The sequence below is a fragment of the Rutidosis leptorrhynchoides genome, chromosome 1 (assembly GCF_046630445.1).
Source record: "Rutidosis leptorrhynchoides isolate AG116_Rl617_1_P2 chromosome 1, CSIRO_AGI_Rlap_v1, whole genome shotgun sequence".
Lineage (NCBI taxonomy): Eukaryota > Viridiplantae > Streptophyta > Magnoliopsida > Asterales > Asteraceae > Rutidosis > Rutidosis leptorrhynchoides.
In genome coordinates, this window is record NC_092333.1 from 656,362,779 (window position 1) to 656,378,652 (window position 15,874).

Consider the following 15,874-nt stretch of genomic DNA (forward strand, 5'->3'; position numbering starts at 1 on the left):
TTTTGAGGCCTATAGTGCTTTGCTTTCGCTGCTTCAGTTGCGTTTTTCTAGTTCCTTACTTATCAAATATTTGATTATGCCTGTATATATATAAAAACTGAGCCCCTAAAAATTCTTAACCCTGAACGGTCGATCACTTTGTTTAAATAGACATTGGAATCTGGAACTGGACATATATAGCTCAATCAATACCTGAGGGACTATTCTTGTAAAAAAAAATGCATTGTTAATTTTATTTTTATTTTTTATAAATTTTTAAAGGAATACGGAGCGAAGGTAGAGATTTTTTGGGAGAAGGGATTGGGGGAAATTGAAAGGGGTGCTTCTTAAAATCCCGCCAATTCAATTAACCCTAATTCTCTATATTTTCAAATTGAATGTTTCTCATCATTTTGCAAGGCGGTTTAACATAATGTATGTGATTATAATCGTGAGATTCGTATCGTTGCAGTACGATTTGTAAATTAGGGTTAGGGTTTAAGATAATGAGTAATAATAATATAGGCGATCTCCATAAGGTGTGGGAAATCAGAACTTTAAAGAAGAAAGTTGGTGCAGATGAAGCTCGTAAATATCTTGAAAAAGTCTCCAAACAAGTTCAACCGATCATGCGCAAACATAAATGGAGAGTCAAAGTTCTATCAGAAATGTGGTAGATATTAAATCCCTAAGCTTTACTGATTGGATTTAAATTACTTAATTTGTGTATTTATATTGTATACAGTATTTAAATGATAAAATGTTTTTGCAGTCCAAAGAACCCGCGTCTTTTGGGTCTAAATGTTGGGCATGGTGTTCATGTGAAGCTAAGGCTTCGAAGACCAAATACAGATTGGGATTTTTACCCTTTTGATGAAGTTCTCGATACAATGTTACATGAACTTTGTCATAACGCCATCGGTCCACATAATGTTGCTTTTTACAAACTCTGGGATGATCTCAGGAAGGTATAGTTTCCTTTGTATTACAACTACATTTGTTGATTATTTTATGTGCTTGTTTGTTTCGTGAGTCTGATACACACCGAATCTTTTAAATTCAACGACTCATTTATTGAAGGTTTTGATGCTAATAAAGTTAAGAGTTATAGTAGGGGGTGTCTGGGATTGCTAGTTTATGTGTTAGTTGACTTGCTGCATAATATATTCACAGAAAATATGCAAATTCAAACACTTTTTGAAAATTTGTTTATTTGCTTATGTTAAAAGGAATTAGCAGTTAACAAGTACAGTAAAACCTCTATAATTTATTACTCGATAAATTAATAACCTCAATAAAATTAATAATTTGTCCGATCCCAACTTGGGACCACTATAAAATTGGACCCCAATCGATAAAATAATAAGATAATAATATTTTTGAAATCCCAATGTAAATATAGTGGTGCCAGCGAAACTATAAATTAATAATTACTAAAATATTCTAAAATTTTGGGATTACTTAGTAAAAAATTAATCTATAGTTATCGATCTAGATGTGATTTTAAAATTTGTCATTAGACATTTTATGGTGATCAATCTAGATTTATGTACATTGAACTTCACAAATTCTTTTACGTGCGAATGTACGTAGATGAAAATTTTGAAGGTCCTTGTTTATGCTTTATTCAAATAGGTAAAGTGAACAGACATAGTAATTTCGAATGTCGATGCAATATTTTGAGAGTTGCTCACTAATATAAGTCAATTTTTTAAATTAATAATTTATTAATTTATCGATATAATAATATCTCGCTAAATTAATAAAATATCTCGGTCCCAACAATATTAATTTATAGAGGTTTTACTGTAGGTGGCCTTCTAATCGAAACACGGTAAACTAAACAATCTCGTATTGTGGAACAATGATATGCTGAATTCAGCTACATATATATAGCGTAATAATGCAGAATTATCCTCATTTTCTTTAGTATCCGAGTCTCAACTGAGCCAGATAGATTATGGCACTATTGAAATGTTTGTAAGTGATTATACATATTACATTTTGTAGGAATGTGAGGAGCTGATGAGTAAAGGAATATCTGGGTCTGGTGATGGGTTTGATCTTCCTGGTAGACGATTAGGCGGTTTCAGGCGTCAACCGCCACTTTCATCTCTACGCCAGACTACACTTGCCGCCGCTGAAAACAGAGCACGCCAAAACACTCTTTTACCAACTGGTCCTAATCGTCTTGGTGGTGATAAATCTATAATGTCTGCTTTAACTCCTGGACAAGCAGCTGCAATGGCTGCAGAAAGGAGATTACAAGACGATCTATGGTGTGGCCTAGAAGAACTAGTTGAAGAACATGAAAAAGAAAATGAACCTAGTGTTCAAGAAGATCAAACTGATAAAAACTCAGTTTCTTCTAGTGGTTTAGGTGCTAAAAGAAATCGTCAACCAGATAATGGTCAATCAGAATCCAATTTTGTTGACTTGACTGATGTTCCCTCTTCATCCAAGTCATCAGTTACTGACAACATATCACCTAATAAAAGGGGTCGCCGAAAAGAATGCTGTATTGATTTAACTAGTGACGATTTCTATAATTGTAGTGGATCAACGAGTAATCAAAAAACAGGATGTGACACCGAGTTGTCAGGGTGGGAGTGCTTGACTTGCACATTGCTGAATCCGGTTAGTGCTAACACTGTTTGTTATCTTTATTTTAGTTATCAGTTTGTTAGTTAATTGATAGACCAACTGTGGAATTCATATATATGTTAATGATAAATGTACCTATGATTTATGGCAGCCTTTAGCTCCTATCTGTGAGCTATGTGGAACCCACAAGCCGAAAGATGTTGAGGAAAAGTATAAGACATGGGCATGCAAATTTTGTACATTGGAAAATACAGTGAAGCTGGAAAAATGTGGAGCTTGTGGGCAGTGGAGATATTCTTATGGTCAACCGATCGCAACCACTTCGTCAAATGTGGGTACTTGACATGAATTAAAAGTGGTTTAAGTTGATGTCTTTTGTTAATGTCGAGTGGATTTTGGTTTCGTAAATCACACGTGTTTGGGTAATGTAAGGGTTCTAACGTTTAAACATGACTTCAATGATTGTTATAAGACTTTCAGCAGCACATTTTGGCCTTTGATAATTGGTCTTGTTTACACTTACATCTTTGTAATTTGTATATAGTCATCATGGGATTAAGTCACTTAGGTTTTGCTTTTATGTTTGTACACAAAAATATTATAGCGTACAAGCCCGAGATAGGCTTAATGCCATGATAGCTCTCGACTGGCCTTTAGGATTTAGGCTCGAGCTATGTTCGTTAAGAACTTGAAATGACTTATTAGAAGAAAGTCAAGACTTTGCCTTTAATAACAGATCGAAGCATTTACAAAATTGAAAAAACTTTACCCATGTTGAATTGTCATCTCACTTATACTTTGGATTGTTCATGATATTTGAAATGATTACAACACAAATATGAACTTGTATGAATATCGTTTGCAAAAGGATCGGGTGAGCTCAAATCAAGATTTATACATATAATATATAAATATAATATGAACTTGTATGAATAAGGATTGCAAAAGGATCTGATGAACTCAAAACAAGAATTATATATAGATATCAAATTACTATGAACTTGTATGAATATGGATTGCAAAAAGGATCATTTGAATATGGATCTCTATTGCAAACTTAATCCAAACCCATTGTTGATCAGAACATCCATAATCTCTGCACATTTTGATGCAAAGGTATTATCATATAGGCTCTTCGTCCTCGCTCTACATCTTCATGTAAAACCAAACAAAACTGCATATTTTAGCGTTTAACAAACAAGAATTCAACTGTTATAGTCTCAACCAGTCCTCCCCATGAATAAAATGTGTATCAAGAAAAGGTACTGCTTCGACAAAATCGAGCGATTTGGACCACAATACTCGATTCTTTCTATCTGCACCTTTTCCTCTACAATCATATTCTCCAAACATTGATGTCCTGTAATTTAAATCATTTTGTTATACATTTAAAATTATTTTGTTGCAATTTTAAACAGTAGACATATAGTACCTCTGCCTCGATGGCTGATTCCAATCGCTCCAGCCCAAAGGGTCTATAATACCATCGATATCACAATACGAATACACAGCCCGCGAATAATTCCCCCACGCTCTTCCTAAATAAACGGCCCCACCACTTCCTGTTACCGAACAGTTTACAAATGAAAAACCAGTATCTTCATCAGCTGAGTTCCTATGATGAGCTGCAATTGCTCCATATTTATCAGCTACCGAATGCAGAGTACATTCCTAAATCACAATAAAACAAACAATGTTACAATTTGTTGAAATTTTTGAATTAGGATTTCATAGTCAGGTACCTTGTAGAGCGATTTCGAGTTTCCAAAAATGAAATCAACTGATCCTTGAATGTAACACTGATACAGATAATGAGATCCATTTTCGTCAAGAAGAGTGTCTTGTGTCCCCAATATTTTTACTCGATACAGCACCGCTTTATCACCTGCAATTCTCAATGCAACTGCTTGCATTTTATACCCTCCGGGCACCGCTACCACCGTATTCTGTATGACATAAATAATTTTGAAATTAAACCAAATTATATTAATCATTATGTAATTATACATCTGTTAGTTCATTACATTATTCATATTTAATAAATTACCTCAATGGTGATCCAAGAAGCACAAAAGTAATCGGACTCTACGGCTACAGATGCCGTTCTGTACGTTCCAAGTTCAGTACCATCTTTGTATTTATCGGAAGCTTTATCGTTCCAGCTTATAACCGTTTCTGAAGCATGATCTGGATCTCCAATAAAGGATATATACGGTTTCGAAGCCGGAATAATCACTTTTTCTCTGCTTACATACGTTTAATGATCAAAAACTTATAATAGATTCTAATACAATACATGATGTTATTATGTTCATACATGATACATGCAAATTAACCTGTAAATACCAGGAAGAATGAAAATCTTGACTCGAACGGAATTGTTAACAGAGACCATATCAACAGCAGCTTGTACAGTAAGTGTATCACCATTCCCATTTTGATCAACCACAATAAGTCTACTTCGATTCCCATTCCCATTCCCATTCCCATTATCAAAACTGAACCTTTCAGTTATCTTTTTGTGATTTTGATCTTGTTGTTGTATCTTAATATCATCCCAAGTAATAAACTTTCTCAAACTCTTGACTTGATTATCACCACAAAATAACAAAAAGAAAGCAACCAAAATGCTAAATCCACTGAAATCCATATATAGATTTTGTATGTGAAAAACAGTTTGTGACAACTGACAAATTAAGGAGTAAACTTTACAGTTTCCAAATGAAAAACTGTTATTACTACAAGTGAAATGGAATGAATTTAAGTACGTGTGTGTGAAATGTGAGGTTATTAAATGAAGGAGCGTAGGTACTTGCAGTTGTTTGTTACATGTTTAAGACTTGTAGAATAAATTTAAATATTTATGCAAGAAAGAAACAAAAAAAGAACATTAGTTGGTGTGTTCTTGTTACATGTCATTTAATTAGATTAAAACTCACTAGATCAGTTGTGCTAATTGCAGATTTACAGATATTTATGTAGAGATATATAGAGATAGATTGAATGAGAAAGAGGTGATTTTGAGTAGTTATGGAAGTGGAAGAATTTGTACTTTCATATTCTCAGTTAGTTAATTTAATAAATAATAATATTAAATTAATATTAATAATATTAATCCATGAATGAATTAAAGTTAGTTAATTTAGCAACCACTGAGAAATGAAAAGGGACTCCGAAGTTGTAGGGACGTGTGTGGTCATGTAATATTGCGTCAAAATTCCATAAGGGTAACTTCAATTTCGTTAACCTCTAAATGCTTACTTATCATTTTTCAAATGGAGAAACTAATTTGTGCTCTTACAACACATATTAAGTACCTTTGACCTTTGATAAAGTTTTTTTTTAAATACCGAAACGCGGAACACGGTAACTCAAACACAAAACTAAAATGCGAAAATGAAACGCGAATCTGAAACTTAATACACAAAATTTACGTAAAATATGAACATATTTGAGGATATTTTGATCTTTCATATATTCAATTGTTGAGACAATTTAACTCCATCAACATCTAGAAGTGGTTCATGAGGAATCTTTAAGATTCCCAATGGAATTTAATTCCATCATAATATGTTAAATGAGAGTTGATTCGTACACCACCTTGTTTTTGCCATACACCACCAAAATAATTATTTAGACAGTTTTACCCTTCCTTTGAGAAGTTAGGGGGAGTTGGTGGTGAACAAAAGGAAGGGTAAAAATGTCCAGAAAATTTATTTAGTGGTGTATGGCAAAATAGAGGTGGTGTACGGATCACCTTCCATGTTAAATTGTCAACCAAACAAAAACGGATATGAAGTTAGAAATTTTTCTTGTGGGCTAGTACTTTTAAGCTTTGTTTTAGTCATCAATTCTATTTTATATTGGGAGTGCAATCCATGACTCATATGTCTTTCGGCTTAGTTGGATTCATATTTGTAGTCAAGCCGTTTGTTCATGTTTTAGTTGTAACCGATATGAAGCATTCATCGTTTTGATGAATTGCTTTTATCCCTTAATTTATATACTTGTTCTTTTACCAAAAAAAAAAAAAATGAAAAAGAAAAAAAAAATAAAGAATTCAATCCCAATTTCATCAAATTTCCTTGAAATTCAGTGAACCAAACGGGACCTTATAACATAAATCAAATCCTCCATCCTCCATAATTTTAACAAGAACACAGTAACTAGCTTAAAAATCTCCTATATTTCAAATTATCACAAAAATGTGCAATATTATCAAAGTAGTGTTCATGGTAATTATTACAATAGCCTTAACCATTACCATGATAACAATCACCTTGATCGATGACAACCAAGTAACGATGCCGCTCACCAATTCACCACTCGTGTTACCATCATTACAACAACTAGAACAAAGGCGACAGCGGCATCAACAATAATAAGCCGTGCGTACCTAGTACTCTAGTAGTAGCCTTCCAAAGTCCACATGACGCCAATATGGATATATTGTAGCATTATCTTGCATGTAGAATCGTATGCATAATCATAAGGCATAAGGTTTAAAACTTTCCAAATTCACTGGAAGGATTTTCAAAGTCTCATCAGAATGCATGATTATTATTATTATAATGTTTATAGTGAAAAGGCAATATAATGTTTTCCACCCAAATCATCTCAAAATTTGGATGATAACAATCTAACTAAAATGGCTACATAGTTTCCCTTCAACTCCTCTCCTCTCTATCCCTTTCCTTTCTAAAAAAAACTCAAGAATGCATGGTTAATATTTTTTCCGTCCAATTTTTTTCCTTTCTTTGTCAAAAAAACTCCAGAACACAGCAAGGAAAATCCTTATCCGTTCAACCCTTACCCAAACACTTAAACATAGAAGAGTAGTGAATGATTTGTATAGTGTAAGTAATGTTGGTAGTCTCCCGATCATTACTCACTGGGGATTAATTCGTACACCACCTATTTTTAACCGTACACCACCAAACATGCTTTACAGAATTGTACAGTACAACACTGTAAAACATGTTTGATGATGTATGACTAAAAATGAGTGGTGTACGAATCATCACTCTTACTCACATTTGATTGTACTTAATTTAAGGGCAATGCCTGCCATTTTAGAAAATTACATATATTTATTACTCCGACGTACTTGAGCGTAAGGGGTATCTCTGTCATTTTAGAATGTAATCCCACTTGATGAAAACTCAACTTCCTCTGCTTTTATCAAAAGCAACAAAATTCTATAGGGGTTGGTGTTGTGTGGAACGACGGAGACGATGATGATGATGAACAACCAACAACACCAAAACCCTAATCTCATCACATTCAAAATTACTCTTCTCTAATCTTAAACACACATCCTAATCTTCTAATTTCATTTTCCATTTTCAAGTTTGCCCCTTTTACACTCTTGTCAATATCAAGAAAAAAATTTAGTGAAAACTCACATGGATGTAGTAGCAGTTGGATCCTTTTTAATTTGGAACAATTCTTCTTCAAATTCTTCATCTTTATACAAAACAAGAATACCAAAACCATCTTTCTTCAGATTATCAACAACAACAACAACCATAATAAGCAGGTGCAACCCTAAAACCTTACATTATAGGAGTAATTGTACATCTACTGCTGTTACTAGATTCAGAAATCATAGGATAAACATTCTTGATTCAAGGAATACTTCGAGGTCTGTTTTGGTTAGAAATAGCAACCACCACTCAACAAACCCCAACCCAATTGTTGTGGATTTTGCTAAAAAGGGTTTGATCTTGGCTGCAGCATGTTGTGTATTGGGATGCTGCAAAGCTGCTCATGGGTTTGAATATTATGTGGGTTTAGAGCAGATTAAGGTGTCATTTTTTAATTCTTTACCCAAAGTTTTGATGGTTCTTAAAGTTATGAAGGAACAAGGTTTAATCTTAGCTGCCCTTTTTAGCCTTTCTGCATTTTTCTCCATGGCTGAAACTTCAATTACAACTCTTTGGCCTTGGAAGGTATACTTTTTCCTTCTATTTTCTTCTTGAAAATCACTGTAAGAAAATTTAATATACTGATATAAATTCCTAACTGTTATACACATATATTTATTCAGGTTCGTGAATTGGCTGAGAAAGAGTCGGAAAACGGTGTATTTAAAATGCTACGGAATGATGTTACTCGGTTTTTGACAACCATACTTATCGGCACCACGTACATTTCTGTCTTTGCTTGCAGTTAAAAATTGTCTCTATATTTGATATGTATATGATGATTGATGTATTTTTTGTAATTATTATATTATATTAGTGTTGTCAATATTGGAGCAACAGCACTGGTCACCGAAGCAGCAACTACAATATTTGGGGAAGCAGGTGTCAGTGCCGCCACGGGAGTAATGACGGTACGTTGTGTAACTACATTTTTGGTGGTGTTTGGATACGTGATATGAAACTCACTATCTAAATATAATAACTTTAAATTGTATTTACTGTATATTATTTGCATAAGAGGTGTTGTAGTTGTTATTGTTTGACTATTTAGAGGTTAACTAATCAGTTCCATATCAGCTGCAATAAAAGGTGTTGTAGTTGTTATTGTTTTACTATTTAGAGGTTAACTATAACTTTTACTATTATTTTATTATTATTATTCTATTTAAACTAGGTTGCTATTTTGCTACTGACTGAAATAACTCCAAAAAGTATAGCTGTACACAATGCCACTGAGGTTGCAAGATTTGTGGTACGCGGATAATTTCCTTATTCCTCTAATATTTAGTAGAAATTATTAAATTAATAACTACCGTATTTTAACTACTTTACCTGACAAATTAACTGTATTTGGCTCTAGGTCAGGCCGATAGCATGGCTTTCATTAGTTTTATATCCTGTTGGTAGAGTCGTAACGTATCTCTCAATGGGAATGCTCAAGTTGCTTGGTCTGAAAGGAAGAAGGTGTGTTGCATTTTATGCCTTTTTTATTATTTCCAAAATTAGAACTTTAATTTTGATTTATTTGATACTGATGCTAGCAATTGTAATTTCTGCTAGTGAACCATACGTGACTGAGGACGAGTTAAAGTTAATGTTGCGAGGGGCTGAATTAAGTGGGGCCATAGAAGAGGAAGAACAGGTATATCATCACTTTTGGAGTCGTATATCATATGTTCAAGAGGTTATTATTACTTATCAGATAAAAAGACTAAAACTTTGTTAAACAAATAACTTCAGGATATGATTGAAAATGTTTTGGAAATTAAAGACACGTATGTTCGAGAGGTTATGACGCCTTTGGTTGACGTTGTTGCTAGTGATTCTAGTGCAACGCTTATCGATTTCCACACGTTGTGGGTAACTCATCAGTATTCAAGGTTTGTTATGCGTTACCGTATTGAATTAAGAGAAATTTGGATGTATTTAAGCATGTTAAAAAAGTTGCAAAGCTCACAGGGTACCAGTATTTGAGCAGCGTATCGATAATATAGTCGGTATCGCATACGCAATGGATCTATTAGACTATGTTCAGAAGGTTAGGAATTAACATTTGAGATTTCTATTATTACTTGCAATTTTTATTTTTTTTTGATATTTATTGTTCAAATTTGTTCTGTTTTGAAGGGAGATCTTCTAGAAACTACATCTGTTGGGGATATGGCTCATAAACCTGCTTATTTTGTGCCTGGTATTTTGATTGTTTTCAAATTCTATTTTCTTCATTAGTTGGAACAAAACGAAATAATTTGGACATAATGTGCTGATACACCGTGAAAATGCAGATTCAATGTCGGTATGGAATCTTCTTAGAGAATTTCGAATCAGGAAGGTACACATGGCAGTTGTTTTAAACGAATATGGTGGGACAGTTGGAGTAAGTACAGAGCCTTCTTGTAAATATTTACTCAAAAACTTTTAAATGCATATTTATTTGATGCTTGCATCAACAGATTGCGACACTGGAAGACGTGGTTGAAGAAATTGTTGGCGAAATTTTTGATGAAAATGATTCAAAAGTAAGCACTGTTTTCTGTTGTTGGTTTATAAACTGTATATTTGATTGAAAGATATGTTTTTTTTTTGGTTATAAAAGGAGGAAATAGAGAAAAAGACTGGATATATTGTAATGCGGGCTGAAGGAATTTATGATGTGGATGCAAATACATCTATCGATCAACTTTCCGAAGATCTCAACATAAAGATGGCAGAGGTATTTTCTTTTCAATGATTTTAATGTGATTTTTGGTTCTCCCAAAAAAATGTTCATATCAATCAATTTATGAGGTTCGAAGTTTGAGTCTGGTTCACAGTTGGGTTTGGTACTTACTGAAGGAATTCGAACTGATACGGTATCTGTCATGTATATTCTCTTATTCTTGAAATCAGTACAGGATGATAGGATGGTACGGTTATGGTCTTGTTTCATACCACCAAGGGCGAAACTACATGGGGGCAGGGGGGCGCCCGCCCCCAGTGGTTTTTTTTTTCGGTGTAAAAATTTTGGGTTTTTCGACTTTGCCCCTGGTGGATTATTTTTTTTGCCCCAAAACTTACATATTTTGCCCCAAAACCTACATAGTTTGTCCCAAAACCTACATATTTTGCCCCAAAACCTACATATTTTGCCCCAAAACCTTCAACTTTTGCCCAAAAATCTTCAACTTTTGCCCCCAAACCTTCAACTTTTGCCCAAAAACCTTCATAATTTGCCTAAAAACCTCAATTTTTTGTCCAAAAACCTCCATATTTTGTCCAAAAAAAATTGCTACGGCCTACGGTTTTAAATCTTTTTTTGCCCCCAGTGAAAAAAAAAATCCTAGTTCCGCCACTGCATACCACTGCACACCTTAATGTGTACCAAAAAATGAATATACGTTGCATGAACGTTTTAGGTGATTTTTGACACGTAAGACACATTCCCATTTCCCTTTATAGCTATGTTTTTGGATTCAGCCCATTTGATTTATTAGGCACATAACATGATCCAAACTGACCTAATATTCAATGATTCACAATTAATCGGGTTTTGGTTTTGATAGGGCCATCAATATGAAACGGTATCAGGGTTTGTGTGTGAGGCATTTGGATACATCCCAAAGACAGGTGAATGTATAAAAGTAGTACTTGAGAAAGAACTGGATCATGATGAGTATACAGAGGACGATGGTGATCGTCAAACTCAGAAAGAAAAAGAAAAGAACCAAATATTTCTAATAGAGGTAAGTATATATATCTAATTAAAATTTCAGTAGTAATTATTATTTTATTATTGATATTGATATTTCCACCTTTAATCAATACAGTAATTATTTCTGGATCATGTGGTGTGTAGATATTAGCAGGAAATGCGAGAAAGGTTGGCGCAGTGAGATTTGAACGGGTAACACATGATGAGGGGGAGGAAACGACAAAAGATGTGAAAAAGGTTGTTCCCAAAATAATGAAAAGGAGATGGGGAGGTGATGATGATGATGATGATGATGATGATGATGATGATGATGATGATGATGATAGTGAAACAAATAGGATGATGATTGAGTATGAGAAGAATGATGTAATTCCACAACTTGAAATAAAACAGGGAGAATAAGAATCTTTTTGAAATTCGATATTCAAAGCACCAAAAAAATTGTAGATGAGAGAAATAAACGAGGATAGTACAAATTAAAGCAAGTTTTCTTATTATGGTATTTGATTATTCGGTTTGTTGGTTGTTTTTTTTTTCTGGTTGTATGTTTTTTTTTTTTTTTTTTTTTTTCGTTTGGCGTCGGTTTGTTTAGGGTGTATGTCTATTTTGTGTTTTGCTAGTTGTTTCGTATGTTTGGTTTGGTAGGTGTGCTCGGCGCTTTAATTTGGTTTGTTTGTTTTAGTTTGGATCTGAGTCTCACTTTCTTGTTTTAAGTTGTCGGGCCTTCTGCCTTCATCGATTGATTAAGTTTTTTTTTGATGTTATATACTTTTTATGTTTTTCGCAAATACGAGTAGTATTATAATACTAATGGGGCAGTAACAAATCGAGTGAAATCGGGGGAAGATACTTTTTTTTTTTTCTTGGGATTTTTTTTTCAGGCATCAAGATCACACGAAAATATGACCATTTAAAAAAGACACTTCGTGACGAATGTTATTATTTAGGCGGGAAAGTGATCGACAAAAATAACATTCAAGATAATATTGATCGTGAAGAATGTTAACGTTTTTTTTCTTTCTTTCATGTTTTGTGAAGTAAAATTTAGCCCGATTTAGAGTTTAGGGTTTAGGGTTTGGTGTTTTGGGTTTAGTCCTCAAACCCTAAACCCTAAACTCTAAACCGTTCGTGTTAAAAACTCAATCTAAATCCTAAATCTAAACCCTAAACCCTAAATTTCTAAACCCTAATATCTAAACCCTATAAACCCTAATATCTAAAACCTCAACATACGCTCGAAAAATACGATAATTGTTATATATCACTTCTTCGAGCGTTTTTCCGCCAAAATAAAAACATTTATCACAGTGTCTTTATTAAATGTTCATATTTTCATCCGATCTATAATGTTCGTAAACAAAGTTTTTTAAAAAACAAAAAAAAAACATTTTGCTTCCCCCGATTGGTTATTTCCCCTTTGATCCTACCACTAATACTAATAATATAAATAATAATGATGATGATAATTATAATAATAATATAATAATAATAATAACTGTAACAGTAACACTTGTGTTAAACGGTTAATCATTTGCTTTTGGTGTTTTAGTTCGGTCGAAACGGTTAATCATTTTCTTTTACATTGTCCATTGGCTTTATTGATTTGGTCGGAAATATTTATTTTGTGGAATCTTAGATGGGTCACGCCATCTTCATTAGCTTTATTCACTCACGATTGGAGTTCAAGGATGGGAATAAAAGCCGGAAAATTATAAAGGTTAATCGGTTCGGCTACAATTTGGTACATTTGGCTAGCTAGAAACAACGCTTTATTTCATCACGAGTTTAGATGCTGGTCTACAATTGTAAAAAAAGTCAAAATTAAGTCGTTCGAATGGGCAACGAATGCAAAGCTATGCTATCATCACCAATTCTACATTTTGGACTCAAATCCATCTATGGGTTCTACTTTAAGCAAAAGCCGAGCGACTTGTCATGATACTCTAGTGTTTTTGTTTAGTTGCAACAATTAAGATGATGTATTCATGCTTCTGTACTTAGCTTGTATTTTATTTTACCCTCTTATTCAAAGATGTAATGGATCAAAAAAGAGCTAATTTTGTAATGGGCCTAGCCATTTATTTGATGGCTAGTCTTGATCAATTTAATATATTCCTTTGTTTTTTGGAAAAAAAAAGTGTCACCATAACACTGATACGAACAGTAACACTAACTATAATAATAACTAGTAAAATGGGCCCGCGCGATGCCGCGGGACCTTTCGGGTTAACGCGAGCCGAGCGGGAAGATATGTCCCGTTGAGTATTGAATAGAATCCGAGGTATTTAGCGTTTTTTTAGAAGTGTCCGTTTCGCGTATAGTTAGTCCCGTTGTGTTCGTTAGATTTTTTTGAGTTGAACGGTTGGTTCGAAAAAAATTAACGCGAGCCGAGCGGGAAGATATGTCCCGTTGAGTATTGAATAGAATCCGAGGTATTTAGCGTTTTTTTAGAAGTGTCCGTTTCGCGTATAGTTAGTCCCGTTGTGTTCGTTAGATTTTTTTGAGTTGAACGGTTGGTTCGAAAAATTTTAACGCGAGTCGAGCGGAAAGGTATGTCCCGTTGAAAATATGGGTGAAGTTTAATTAAGTTTTTTTAGAAGTGTCCGTTTCGCGTATAGTTAGTCCCGTTGTGTTCGTTAGATTTTTTTGAGTTGAACGGTTGGTTCGAAAAATTTTAACGCGAGTCGAGCGGAAAGGTATGTCCCGTTGAAAATATGGGTGAAGTTTAATTAAGTTTTTTTATTAAAATATTGATTTTACACTTGATACCCCTGGTTTGAGGGTCGGGATGTAACTTTTTACAATTTTTAGGGGGTGTTTTGTAATTTTTTTCCCCTTTTTTTCTTGTTGTCGTTTTTGGGGGAAATTGGGTTGGGGTTGGGATAAAACGACCAATTTTTGGGTGTTGGTTAGTATATATGAGAATAACAAGTTAAGGAGCCCGCGCTTCGCAGCGGAACTCCAAAGCAGGTTCTAATGGTAAATTCAGTGTTTGATAAAAAGGAAAAACCAACGTGTATGAAAGGTGGACCCAACTATTTAGCGTTTTTTAAAAATCATCCGTTTTGCGAGTAGTTAGTTGCGTTGTGTTCGTAAAATTATTTCGAGTTGAACGGTATTGTTGGAAAAATTTAACTCGCGGCGAGCGAGAAGATATGGCCCGTTGGAAATTTGGGTGAAATTTATTTAAGATTTTTTGTGAGAATTTTGGTTTGACATTTTGCCCCCTGGTTGGGGGGCCGATTTGTATTTTGACCAAAGTTAAAGGATCATTTTGGAAAATGGAATTTTAGCATTAAAATAATGCTATTAATAATAAAAACATAGTTTCTACTGAATATATTTATAATAATAATAATAATAATAATAATAATAATAATAATAATAATAATAGCGGCGAGCCCCTCGCCGCACAAAAATTCAACGTTTAACCAAACTTGAATAAAAAGAAAAGACAAAAGGAAATTTGTGGGTTTGGACTCGACCTATTTGCGGTAAGGTGAAAAACACATCGCCGCAAATGATTTACGGACCCCACAGAGACCCAAAAGCGAGTCAAAGAAATGAAAAATTTTGTCGTTTAGCAAAGTATTTGTGGCGAGATGTAGTCGCAACAAAAAATGGTCGTCGCCCGTCACCTTTTTGTGTGTAGTGGAAAGTTGTGTAAGATGTAGGAATGACAATAGATCAGATATAGATCGGGTGAGCGTATATCCATTTAATTTTTAAAATCAATATCCATATCCATATCCATTTAAATATATTACATCCATTCATATCCATATCCATATCCATATCCATATCCATATCCATATCAGTTGGATGAAGCGGATAAACGGATGTCCGTTGGCTGTTAGGTTTTTTCAAGAATATTACTATTATGAAATGAAATCATCAAATTATTTTTAACAAAGATATTTAATATATGCAGGAGATACAAATTTGATACTATTCACATGATTGTATCTTCACAATCTATATATTCTATAACATTTTAGTAGTTTATAGTGTACATATATAAGGATATTGTTAGGGGAGAATGTGGGCTAATACATGATTATGCTTAATGACTATACTAATTTTAACCCATAATCATAAGTGTTCTGATGATGACAAATGCACATAACTAGGGGTAATTGTAGACATCTTGACATAAATATACAAGTTCACTAAT

General features: G+C 33.8%; 3 protein-coding genes across 5 annotated transcripts; 2 read left to right on the top strand and 1 right to left on the bottom strand.

Moving 5' to 3' along the window:
• Positions 1-279: 279 nt before the first annotated feature.
• On the top strand, positions 280-3,086 carry LOC139885827 (uncharacterized). 2 transcript variants are annotated; one of them, XM_071869580.1, is made up of 4 exons: positions 280-652; positions 742-947; positions 1,990-2,616; positions 2,735-3,086. In XM_071869580.1, the coding sequence occupies exons 1-4, from the start codon at positions 559-561 to the stop codon at positions 2,924-2,926; spliced, it is 1,119 nt and encodes a 372-aa protein (XP_071725681.1). In that variant the 5' UTR covers positions 280-558; the 3' UTR covers positions 2,927-3,086. The 2 variants fall into 2 exon arrangements, with proteins under 2 accessions (XP_071725681.1, XP_071725680.1); XM_071869579.1 differs by having other exon boundaries at positions 752-947.
• A 709-nt stretch (positions 3,087-3,795) lies between these two features.
• Positions 3,796-5,233, bottom strand: LOC139850109 (pectinesterase QRT1). Its single transcript, XM_071839702.1, has 5 exons — positions 4,920-5,233; positions 4,631-4,826; positions 4,326-4,529; positions 4,016-4,254; positions 3,796-3,943 (listed from the first exon to the last, which is right to left on the bottom strand). The coding sequence occupies exons 1-5, from the start codon at positions 5,231-5,233 to the stop codon at positions 3,796-3,798; spliced, it is 1,101 nt and encodes a 366-aa protein (XP_071695803.1).
• Positions 5,234-7,819: 2,586 nt separating this feature from the next.
• LOC139885828 (putative DUF21 domain-containing protein At3g13070, chloroplastic) lies at positions 7,820-12,209 on the top strand. 2 transcript variants are annotated; one of them, XM_071869581.1, is made up of 15 exons: positions 7,820-8,534; positions 8,633-8,730; positions 8,827-8,920; positions 9,184-9,261; positions 9,370-9,473; positions 9,570-9,651; positions 9,750-9,889; positions 9,969-10,047; positions 10,137-10,200; positions 10,295-10,386; positions 10,463-10,528; positions 10,606-10,722; positions 11,552-11,731; positions 11,845-11,972; positions 12,003-12,209. In XM_071869581.1, exons 1-15 carry the CDS (start codon positions 7,989-7,991, stop codon positions 12,100-12,102), a joined length of 1,968 nt encoding a protein of 655 aa, XP_071725682.1. In that variant the 5' UTR covers positions 7,820-7,988; the 3' UTR covers positions 12,103-12,209. The 2 variants fall into 2 exon arrangements, with proteins under 2 accessions (XP_071725682.1, XP_071725683.1); XM_071869582.1 differs by having other exon boundaries at positions 12,006-12,209.
• Positions 12,210-15,874: the final 3,665 nt, after the last annotated feature.

Excerpts from the sequence above, each read along its gene's own strand:
- LOC139885827 (XM_071869579.1), top strand. The coding sequence starts at position 486 with ATGAGTAATAATAATATAGGCGATCTCCATAAGGTGTGGGAAATCAGA. Across the intron at positions 948-1,989 it reads TCTGGGATGATCTCAGGAAG|GAATGTGAGGAGCTGATGAG; the intron begins GTATAGTTTCCT and ends TACATTTTGTAG. Across the intron at positions 2,617-2,734 it reads CTTGCACATTGCTGAATCCG|CCTTTAGCTCCTATCTGTGA; the intron begins GTTAGTGCTAAC and ends GATTTATGGCAG.
- LOC139850109 (XM_071839702.1), bottom strand. The coding sequence starts at position 5,233 with ATGGATTTCAGTGGATTTAGCATTTTGGTTGCTTTCTTTTTGTTATTT. Across the intron at positions 4,530-4,630 it reads CTTCTTGGATCACCATTGAG|AATACGGTGGTAGCGGTGCC; the intron begins GTAATTTATTAA and ends TATGTCATACAG. Across the intron at positions 4,255-4,325 it reads ACTCGAAATCGCTCTACAAG|GAATGTACTCTGCATTCGGT; the intron begins GTACCTGACTAT and ends ATTGTGATTTAG.
- LOC139885828 (XM_071869581.1), top strand. The coding sequence starts at position 7,989 with ATGGATGTAGTAGCAGTTGGATCCTTTTTAATTTGGAACAATTCTTCT. Across the intron at positions 10,048-10,136 it reads TATTAGACTATGTTCAGAAG|GGAGATCTTCTAGAAACTAC; the intron begins GTTAGGAATTAA and ends TCTGTTTTGAAG. Across the intron at positions 10,723-11,551 it reads TCAACATAAAGATGGCAGAG|GGCCATCAATATGAAACGGT; the intron begins GTATTTTCTTTT and ends TGGTTTTGATAG.